This window comes from Sinohyriopsis cumingii, chromosome 10 (genome assembly GCF_028554795.1).
Source record: "Sinohyriopsis cumingii isolate HCF-2022 chromosome 10, ASM2855479v2, whole genome shotgun sequence".
NCBI classification, from domain to species: domain Eukaryota; kingdom Metazoa; phylum Mollusca; class Bivalvia; order Unionida; family Unionidae; genus Sinohyriopsis; species Sinohyriopsis cumingii.
This window is the reverse complement of record NC_142970.1, coordinates 18,832,654-18,845,006: the sequence shown is the minus strand read 5'-3', so window position 1 is coordinate 18,845,006 and position 12,353 is coordinate 18,832,654. Positions and strand designations below refer to the sequence as shown.

The 12,353-nt window shown below is 36.0% G+C and overlaps 1 protein-coding gene across 3 annotated transcripts in view; it reads right to left on the bottom strand.

Moving 5' to 3' along the window:
* The window catches only part of LOC149789673 (myosin-IIIb-like), a 235,291-nt gene that overhangs the window by 93,217 nt on the left and 129,721 nt on the right, over positions 1-12,353 (bottom strand). For all 3 annotated transcript variants that reach the window (XM_089971686.1, XM_089971688.1, XM_089971687.1), the window contains exons 19-22: positions 11,095-11,224; positions 8,091-8,310; positions 4,773-4,914; positions 1,346-1,499 (exon numbers count right to left, since the gene is read on the bottom strand). In XM_089971686.1, coding sequence (XP_089827812.1) covers positions 1,346-1,499; positions 4,773-4,914; positions 8,091-8,310; positions 11,095-11,224 — 646 coding nt within the window. The remainder of the gene's footprint in view (positions 1-1,345; positions 1,500-4,772; positions 4,915-8,090; positions 8,311-11,094; positions 11,225-12,353) is intronic.

Here is a 12,353-nt window from a genome sequence, read left to right as displayed (position 1 = left end):
TTATCAAGAAGGGTTTGGTCGTACAACTTACCAACAAGGGTTTGGTCACAACTTACCAACTCGGGTTTGGTCATATGTTGTTGTTGTGGGGTTTATTGCCATTTTTCAGCACATGATAGGCTATGCATGCCGGCCAGTATTAATGGTTGAGGAAGAACCCAGGATAAATCCGGGAAGAACCACCGACCCATGAGAAGCTACTGGCAAGCTTTCTCACATGCCCATGTTGGCCGAATCCTTGACTCGAACCCACGCGTACAGAGGTGAGATGGCAGTGATCCATAACGGAGAGCACTTTAGACCACTTAGCCACTTGGGGCCCCAGTTTGGTCATATAACTTACCAATAAGGGTTTGGTTATACAACTTACCAAGAAAGGTTTGGTTATATAATTTACCAAGAAGGATTTGGTCATACAACTTACCAAGAAGGGTTTGGTCATACAAGTTACCAACAAGGGTTTGGACATACAACTTACAACAAGGGTTTGGTCATACAACTTACCAACTAGGGTTTGGTCATAAAACTTACAACAAGGATTTGGTTATACAACTTACCAACAAGAGTTTGGTCATATAACCTACCAGGAAGGGTTTCATCATACACTTTAAAAACAAGGGTTTGGTCATATAACCTACCAGGAAGGGTTTGGACATACAATTTGCAACAAGGGTTTGGTTATACAATTTACCACAAGGGTTTGGTGATACAACTTACAAAAAGGGTTTGGTTATACAACTTACCAACAAGGATTCGGTCATACAACTTACCAACAAGGATTTCATCATACAACTTACAACAAGGGTTTTGTCTTAAAACTTACCAACAAGACTTTGGTGATATTAACCTACCAGGAAGGGTTTGATTGTACAACTTAAAACAAGCGTTTGGTCATACAACTTACAACAAAGGTTTGGTCATAAAACTTACCAACAGGTGTTTGGTCATACAACTTACCAACAAGGGTTTGGTCACAACTTAAAACTAGAGTTTGGTCATGCAACTTACCAGTAAGACTTTGGTCATATAACCTAGCGGGAGGGGTTTGGTCATACAACTTACAACAAGGGTTTGGTCATACAACTTACCAACAAGACTTTGGTCATATAACATAGCAGGATGGGTTTGGTCATACAACTTACAAGGGTTTGGTCATACAACTTACCAACAAGGGTTTGGTCATACAACTTACCAACAAGGGTTTGGTCATACAACTTACCAACAAGGGTTAGGTCATACAACTTACCAACAAGTGTTTGGTCATACAACATACAACAAGGGTTTGGTCATACAACAAGGATTTGGTCATACAACTTACCAACAAGGGTTTGGTCATACAACTTACCAACAAGGGTTTGGTCTGTGGCTTTAGGAAAGTGACTCTCCTCATCGAGCAATGCCAGAAGTCCCAACGGTTTCATGAGGAACATGTCCAGCAAGTTCCGATTGTCTATAAATGTCACATTACTTCCATCAACTCCTTCATTCTTATATTCTTGCTGAAATGACACAACAACAAATGTTAAAACAAATGCAGTAATTACCATTGGATTAGAAAATAAAATAAACAAGCCCAACAACTGTACCCTAACAGAAAACTGGACTTAAAATGATTATAAAGCCCAGACTGGGTGTTTAGAAAAACAAATATTTTCCTAACATTACTTGCATGATTATCTAATATTCCTTTGTTAAATTTTTTTAAAAAAATCAAGAAATACTATTTTAAATTATGGCACAATATGGTTTCAAATCTTCTTTACTTTGAAGACAACCTTATTTCAACATTTGAGCCAACAACAAGTACCCAAATTTTTGCCAGTCTTGTAAGGTACAACAGGCACAGATACTGTAAACATTTATTTATATGCATTTGTATGTGTGTGGATATAATAACCAGAACTTACAAGATGCAATTCAATACAAGTTGTATGTGTGGTCATGATAACCAGGAAATACAAGATGGAACTCAATACAAGTTGTATGTGTGGTCATGATAACCAGGAAATGCAAGATGGAATTCAATACAAGTTGTATGTGTGGCCATGATAACCAGGAATTACAAGATGGAATTCAATACAAGTTGTATGTGTGGCCGTGTCAACCAGAAAATACAAGATGGAATTCAATACAAGTTGTATGTGTGGTCATGATAACCAGAAAATACAAGATGGAATTCAATACAAGTTGTATGTGTGGTCATGATAACCAGAAATTACAAGATGGAATTCAATAAAAGTTGTATGTGTGGTCATGATAACCAGGAAATACAAGATGGAATTCAATACAACTTGTATGTGTGGCCATGGTAACCAGGAAATACAAGATGGAATTCAATACAAATTGTATGTGTGGCCATGATAACCAGGAATTACAAGATGCAATTCAATACAAGTTGTACGTGTGGCCATGATAACCAGGAAATACAAGATGGAACTCAATACAAGTTGTATGTGTGGTCATGATAACCAGGAAATGCAAGATGGAATTCAATAAAAGTTGTATGTGTGGCCATGATAACCAGGAATTACAAGATGGAATTCAATACAAGTTGTATATGTGGCCATGGTAACCAGGAAATGCAAGATGGAATTCAATACAAGTTGCATGTGTGGCCATGATAACCAGGAAATACAAGATGCAATTCAATACAAGTTGTATGTGGGGCCATGATAACCAGGAAATACAAGATGGAACTCAATACAAGTTGTATGTGTGGTTATGATAACCAGGAAATACAAGATGGAATTCAATACAAATTGTATGTGTGGCCATGATAACCAGGAATTACAAGATGGAATTCAATACAAGTTGTATATGTGGCCATGATAACCAGGAAATGCAAGATGGAATTCAATACAAGTTGCATGTGTGACCATGATAACCAGGAAATACAAGATGCAATTCAATACAAGTTGTATGTGGGGCCATGATAACCAGGAAATACAAGATGGAACTCAATACAAGTTGTATGTGTGGCCATGGTAACCAGGAAATACAAGTTGCAATTCAATAAAAGTTGTATGTGTGGCCATGGTAACCAGGAAATACAAGATACAATTCAATACAAGTTGTATGTGTGGCCATGATAACCAGGAAATACAAGATGGAACTCAATACAAGTTGTATGTGTGTGGCCACTTGGGGCCCCTATAATAATAAGAATTACACAGAGGACATTTTCTTTTGTTTTCTTAATACTATACATAATACTATACATATTTCAATGTGTAATTAAATAAACAAACATGAAAAAACATAATGTTCAACGAGTGATGAGGCCACTAGGTAAAATATATTTTTTGTGCCACTAGGTAAAATAGATGTTTTGTGCCACAAGATGAAATATATTTGGCATTTATGCAGGAGAAAAAATTCTTTTTTATATATACCAAAAATTGCTTCTGAACTGAAGAACTTCAACTCACTTTCGATCAAATTTATTGGATGATCATAAAAAATACTAGTGGTTAAAGAGAGTGGTAGGCTTGAGATGGTTTACTATGTTGCCATGAATTATGTTTCTGACATTCTAAAAACTATTTTACTCCTTCTGACCACAGTGCAAGTTCAATTCATTTTATTTACCCATTCTAACTACATCACTAGACCATTCATTTTATTTACCCATTTTGACCAGAAGGCGCATCCAACTTTTATTTACTTATTCAAACCACAAGGCAAGACCAATTAATGGTATTTATCTATTCTGGCCACAATACAAGTCCAATTCATTATATTTACCCATTATGACAAAAGGGCAAGTTTAATTTCATTTGATTAGGTTAATCTCACCAAAAGGTAATTCCAATTTATTGTGTTTACACATTCTCAACACAAGGTCCAATTCAGCAACTGGACCAGTTTTTAAAATTATTGTCAAGCAGTACAAAGGAAAGAAATCTTCAGAGACATGAAGTGTTAAGTTAAATTTCTTCAGAAAGCAACACTTCTTCTAGCTAACAAAATGTTTTTGTTTTCATGCTGCAAGTATAAGCATACTCAATCAAGTGTCCAAGGCATATTGGGAGTCACTGCACATAAGCATACTCAATCAAGTGTCCAAGGCATATTGGGAATCATTGCACATAAGCATACTCAATCAAGTGTTCAAGGCATAATGGGAATCATTGCACATAGGCATACTCAATCAAGTGTCCATGGCATAATGGGAATCATTGCACATAAGCATACTCAATCATGTGTCCACAGCATAATAGGAATCACTGCATATAAGCATACTCAATCAAGTGTTCATGGCATATTGGGAGTCACTGCATATAAGCATACACAATCAAGTGTCTATGACATAATGGGAATCACTGCATATAAGCATACACAATCAAGTGTTCATGGCATATTGGGAGTCACTGCATATAAGCATACTCAATCAAGTGTCCATGGCATAATGGGAATCATTGCATATAAGCATACACAATCAAAGTGTCCCTGCATAATGGGAATCATTGCATATAAGCATACACAATCAAGTATCCATGGTATAATGGGAATCACTGCACATAAGCATACTCAATCAAGTATCCATGGTATAATGGGAATCATTGCATATAAGCATTCTCAATCAAGTGCCCATGGCATAATGGGAATCATTGCATATTTACATTCAAATATATCAATATATATTTTTCATATCAGACAATACTGAAATGAAACAAATGTGTTAAATATTTGCCAATAATTTTCTATATTTCACACTTAATTTTATAAAACACTAAAATGTCTATATATTAAATAGGTCCATGATTTATTACCAGTTCCCAGGCAAAGATGTGCTGGTTGAAGTAGTACTGAATCTGTTCATTGGCAATGTTGATGCAAAGCTGCTCAAAAGAGTTCTGGGGAAAATTCTCAAATCCAAAGATGTCCAGCAGTCCAACTATGATAAAGTCATCTCTAGCAGAGAAGGAAACATTAATTACACTATTGTGATTACAACACCGTTTCATACCATCTACAAAACAGTCTAAAAAATTACAACAGTGTTTGGTACAACAGAAACATTCTTTTATACGACCTGAATATCTAATCTCAGTCTTGCACATAACTGTCACAGTCTTGCACATAACTGTCATAGTCTTCCACATAACTGTCAGTCTTGCACATAACTGTCATAGTCTTGCACATAACTGTCAGTCTTGCACATAACTGTCATAGTCTTGCACATAACTTACACAGTCTTGCACATAACTGTCATAGTCTTGCAGATAAATGTCAGTCTTGCACATAACTGTCAGTCTTGCACATAACTGTCACAGTCTTGCACATAACTGTTATAGTCTTGCACATAACTGTCAGTCTTGCACATAACTGTCATAGTCTTGCATATAACTGTCAGTCTTGCACATAACTGTCATAGTCTTGCACATAACTGACACAGTCTTGCACATAACTATCACAGTCTTGCACATAAATGTCAGTCTTGGACATAACTGTCATAGTCTTGCACATAACTGTCATAGTCTTGCACATAACTGTCACAGTCTTGCACATAACTGTTAGTCTTGCACATAACTGTCATAGTCTTGCACATAACTGTCATAGTCTTGCACATAACTGTCACAGTCTTGCACAGAACTGTCATAGTCTTGCACATAACTGTCAGTCTTGGACATAACTGTCACAGTCTTGCACATAACTGTCATAGTCTTGGACATAACTGTCATAGTCTTGCACATAACTGTCATAGTCTTGGACATAACTGTCACAGTCTTGCACATAATTGTCACAGTCTTGGACATAACTGTCACAGTCTTGCACATAACTGTCAGTCTTAGACATAACTGTCATAGTCTTGGACATAACTGTCACAGTCTTGCACATAACTGTCATAGTCTTGCACATAACTGTCATAGTCTTGCACATAACTGTCATAGTCTTGCACATAACTGTCAGTCTTGCACATAACTGTCATAGTCTTGCACATAAATGTCACCGTCTTGCACATAACTGTCATAGTCTTGCACATAACTGTCAGTCTTGCACAGAACTGTCACAGTCTTGCACATAACTGTCATAGTCTTGGACATAACTGTCATAGTCTTGCACTTAACTGTCATAGTCTTGCACATAACTGTCATAGTCTTGCACATAACTGTCATAGCCTTACATATAGCTGTCATAGTCTTGGACATAACTGTCACAGTCTTGCACATAACTTTCAGTCTTGGACATAACTGTCATAGTCTTGGACATAACTGTCACAGTCTTGCACATAACTGTTAGTCTTACATATAACTGTCATAGTCTTGCACATAACTGTCATAGCCTTACATATAACTGTCATGGTCATGGACATAACTGTCACAGTCTTGCACATAACTGTCATAGTCTTGGACATAACTGTCATAGTCTTGGACATAACTGTCAGAGTCTTGCACATAATTGTCACAGTCTTGGACATAACTGTCACAGTCTTGCACATAACTGTCAGTCTTGGACATAACTGTAATAGTCTTGGACATAACTGTCACAGTCTTGCACATAACTGTCATAGTCTTGCACATAACTGTCAGTCTTGCACATAACTGTCACAGTCTTGCACATAACTGTCATAGTCTTCCACATAACTGTCAGTCTTGCATATAACTCATCATCTTAGTCAAAACTGCCATAGTCTTATACATCATAAGTATTCAATAAGTTTTAATCATGCCTTGTTAGGTATCGTTAATACAAATTAAAAGCTTTGGATGACGGTCACATGATCTAAATAACCTTTCAGAAAGGAACACTCATGCATCTAATAATCTGCAAGTCTTTTTTATTTAAAACTGTATATTTTTCTCCTTGAAAGTCATGGTCAGTCGCCTTTTAATGAAACTCTTAGATGAGAATATTTTTGTGTCCAAATTTCTTGGATGGAGGACAACCTTACTGTTTCTCTTACCATTTATACTGGTTTATAAGTCAAGTCCAACTAAGAAGAACATAGACTACAAATAACATAGACTACATATAACATAGACTACAAATAACATAGACTACATATAACATGGACCCTGATCTTTCACCAAATAATGCAATAGCAGATCAGGATCTATGTTGTTTGCTTTACTGATTGATGCGTAACCCCAGATTTGCCAGTGCGTTATGCAATCGGACTTAATATATAAATGTGAGCATATAAAGCAACTAACATTTGCAGCAAGGCATAATGAGGTAAAACTAGGCTATCACATCTGTTAGAAATACAGATACTGAAAGTAAGCCTATTCTGTATTCTTTCCTTTAAATAATTTTTGAACCAGTCTGAATAATTTGGCTCCATTACAATGCATCGCTTTTGTTAGATCATGTTCTACTTCAATGTATCTGATGCTTTCATAAACCGAAAGGTCAAGTTTTTTTCATTACAGTTCAAGACATGGCTTTTCATGGTTTGGTCAAGGGCAACAGCATGAAATACCATGAAAAAATATAAAGATCCTAATGCCAATTTGCCCAGTCTGGTATACATTGCCCAGTCCAATATCCTTTGCCCAGTCCAATATCCATTGCCCAGTCTGATATCCATTGCCCAGTCTGATGCCCATTGCCCAGTCTGATGTCCATTGCTTATTCTGATCATGAATTGGACTGGAAATTTCATCATCAGCTTTCTATGACTTTCTATGATCACAATTGAAATGTGTGATTTAGCATTCATAATTTTCATTTTTCCTTTATATTTCAGGGTTTTATTCATGAACAAACCATGATATAAAATCATGAAATTTTCAAGTTCATGATATAAAATAAATGGAATAATGCATCTCATGCCACTTATTTGACTTGCCCGTATAGTTTGTTAACCCATTACCTCATACAACCGTCTTTGGACGCCTCTACAAAAGTCGCATCTCATGCCACTTATTTGACTTGCCCGTATAGTTTGTTAAACAAACTTTTATCATATGATTTTAACATAGAATGTAAAAGCTAACCACAAAAAGCAGTAGAAGTGAAACAAATACTGTCAAATGCAATGAAAAGAACTTTCTTGCAACCATATCTAATGCTGTCCAATGCAAATCAAATGAATTTTCTGAAACAATCCTTACTGCTGTCCAACGCAAATGAAAGGAACTTACTTGGAACCATCCTTAGCTTGCTCTGGTTTGAATAGTACATTGATCCGATTCACAATCCAACTGAACAGACGGCCATACAAAGCTTTGGCCATTGCATCTCGGGCATCAATTGCTTCAGGGACAGAGTTTTCACGTATGATGATCTCACCCCGTGCCACCATCCCTGTTGTGGTGAGTACCTCAACAATGTCTTTAGTTTCTAGACCTAAGAGATCACAGGCTGAAAAAAATAATCAAATGTAATTATTATAGCTGTACTTATACAATTTTTCTTATAATATTAAAAACATAAATGGTAAAACAAAGAGGTATTCAAAGTTAATGCAATACCAATCTCTCAACTTTCATACTGAGCAAGCAAAACAAGCTATGAGTTTCCTGAAGATTTCCAAGATGGCCACCATGGTGGCAGTGATGGGTATCAAAACAGCACCATTTTCATGTACGACAAATGGCTGATATATCATAGTCAGATTAGAACCAACTTAATTTAGACCAAATCAGGTATTGAGACTTAGTTATCACATGATTTTCAAGATGGTGCCATGTTGGCCATATTGAATATCAGACTGGCATCATTATTATTTTGTGCCAACTAGTTGCCATAATGCACATTCTGTAAAGCTGTTATGACTTTCTATTCCAGAAGGAGTAAAATTTTCAAGATAGATGACATATTTATTATGTCAGATCAGCACCATTTTCATTTAAGACCAACCAGGTGTCATAGTCTTCTAGTGAAAAGTCCATGTTGATAAGACATTCAAGATGGCCTATGTGGTAGCAATAATGGAGATCTGAACAGCACCATTTTATTCAGGATCGAACCAGACATCACTGAAAACTGTTTTGTGAATACCCCATGTCAGTGACATTCCATTCAGGATGAGAGGCCGTAAGGTTTTTAAAGTGGCAGCATTATTACATTCCCATGCTGCATCATTTTCATTTAGGATCAACCAGACCATGTGTTTGTGTGTGTGTACCTGTGTGTTTAAAGTTTCATGGCAATAATCCACGTAGTTGAGGAGTAATGATAAAAAGACTTGTGCATACAAACATGGATGCATATTACAAAAGGAACACAATATACCATAAGCTCTTCGATTATATGATACGTAGAACTGAAAATGAGCTACATCTATGTTTCCCCATTAAAAATCTCATTATCTCAACTACCCTGATCCCAGGCAGTGACTTTTTATTGTATATCTCAAACACCCCATTTCTTACTCAACCTGATCCCAGACAGTGACTCTGGGGGATCAAATGCAAAATATGCACTACATATATTGTGTGTCTTTCTACTAAGATTGCATAAAGTCTGGTCAAAATGTCCTTGTAATTAAACTATTGGTTTATTTATCCTTTAACCCCCTTCCCAGAATCCCAGGAACCTCAGGGGCAGAAGCCAGGGAAGCCCATGCCCTTGCATATGTCTACCTGAAAGGTAATGCAACTACAAACTTATATAAATGACCCACCCACTTCAGCATTTTGAGAGAATTTGGTAACAGAATATGGGTTTAATATGATCTTCCCTGATAATGTGTTAAGAAAAATATAATAGCCCAAGATCCAATAAAATTCAATGTCCCAAACATTGGACTGTGTACTGAGTTGTTACAAATGTCAAAGAGATTATCAACAACTTACTTGGTACATTCAATCAAGGTAAAGGCATATTTGTCATTTGTTTTATATTATTACCATTATTATACAGTTCAAACATGGTTAACTACCTTCAAACATTTAATAGTGCCACAGTGAAGTACTTGATCCTGGTTCAAAGTTTTTCTCAAGTGCTTAAGCAAATATCTGCTTTAATCAAACCAAGTTCTATCATCATTTGAACACAAAAATTATTGCATGAATGAAGTAATGCTTATAATTACCTGGAAAAAGGAGACTTAAAAGGAAAATTTAAAAAAAAGCAACAGAGAACTATATTCATAAAAAACAGATGGCTCTTCACACAGACTAAGTGACCTAAATGCAAAAATATGACAAATGTATGAACTAGTGCTGCACTTTATGCCCAATGTCATGTGGGGCAGACCATCCCCCCATATATTTACTTAATTATCATGACATATTTCAAAAGCAAATATGTAAAACCAGACACAACTGACCAAAGCGATGTTTTAAAAATGATTGGACAATAAGAATAACTGACCAAAGCGATGTTTTAAAAATGATTGGACAATAAGACATTATTGACCAAAGCGATGTTTTAAAAATGATTTGACAATAAGACACAATTGACCAAAGCGAGGTTTTAAAAATGATTGGACAATAAGACATAACTGACCAAAGTGATGTTTTAAAAATAGTTGGACAATAAAATGTGTGTGTTATGTGACTTTGATTTATAACGTAGCTTTAACAATTTTTCAGTCATATCGCTACAATATCTGCAACATGGCAGCTTATAGTGATGTCAAGCAATGGGGCATCATGCTGCAGACATGTAATATGGTGTCCCACCCATTCACATTATCCTGACACCAGGCTGACCAGTCATAACAATAACCTCATAATGCTGAACACCAAGCGAGGCAGCTGTCTGTACCATTTCTGTAAGTCTCTGGTATGACTCGGCCGAGGATCAAACTGACGACCTCCGAGGCAGACGCTCTAACCACTAGGCCACCAGAGCGGTGGACAATAAGAATAACTGACCAAAGCGATGTTTTAATAATGATTGGAAAATAAGAATAATTGACCAAAGTGATGTTTTAAAAATGATTGGACAATAAGACACAACTGACCAAAGCGATGTTTTAAAAATGATTCGACAATAAGAATAACGGAAAATAAGAATAATTGACCAAAGCAATGTTTTAATAATGATTGGACAATAAGAATAACTGACCAAAGCAATGTTTTAAAAATGACTGGACAATATGAATAACTGACCAAGGCAATGTTTTAAAAATAAATGGACAATAAGACATAGCTGACCAAAGCATTGTTTTAAAAATGACTGGAAAATAAGACGTACAAACATCCACAAGGGCCGTATCAGCGACCTTGCAGGCATCCCCCGCATACACTTCCGACTGCTTCTCTTTAAACTCGATATTGCCAATGTGAAGAATGGCAGCTATTATTCCATACACTGAAGACACTTCCTGTATAAAACAATGTTGATTAGGAATATTAACAAGCATGTCAATTTTATTAGAATCATACAACATTAAAATAATGTAAACCATAAACCTGATTTAGACATTCAAACAGTCAACCATAGTACAACCCAGATATGCTTATGCCAACATTTCTTGTATATGTACCAGATACCATAATTATAATTCTAGAGTAATAATACATTTTACAAACCTTCAATTATTTTCTGATATAATGACCACTTTTAGAGACTGTATTCAAAATCAAAAATGGCCATTACTGAAAATGATTGTGTACAAAGATTCCACCAATGGATTCTGGAACGTAACTAGTGGCCAGTTTAACATAATTAGTATACGGATGGACTGATGCTAACACTGATAAAAAATTATCTCTATACTGTGTTACAAGGAAGGTAACCTAAACAAATATATGCTTTTTGTCATGATTTAGCTATGAGTGAACCCCATCCCCCTTTAGCTTGTGTCAATATGACACAGAATCCCAAACCAATATGATGCACATGAAGGGTACAGTGTCCTCCAACATTACTGAGAGAAAATTAAATCTGAGTGCAATTGATGGGGAAAGTTGTAAGTCAAATAGGGGTGATAACTCTGTTAAAATCTGCTAAAACTGGTGAAAAAATAACTGTCCTAGCTCTTTTCAATGTAAAGTTTCTTATCTGCCCTGAATGCACGAAGACTTTAAAAAATAATGAAATGAAATATTTTTATAAGTTCCATGACAAACAAGTATTATGACTTTGGCAAGTTTCAACGGAAAATGGTAGGATTCAGACTGGATAAGAATCTCCTGAGTAAACTCAAGCCTCATACTAAATTAGGTTTGAATCCATGAATCCAAAAGTAACTGAGCACAAATGAAACCCGTGTGCTATGATGTGACATAAATAGACAGGCTCGATGGACATCAGCAACACTTTATATAGTTGGGACACAAATGCAATATTCTATGTCTCACTTAATTTAGAAGAATTCTGTGTACATTGTATGACTGATAGGATGAAATCTACGCTATTCAACATATACCATATATACCTGATTATGTTTCCTGTGCAACTGAAAACTACATGGACCAAGATCTACTGGCACATTATGTGCTGGAAGATCT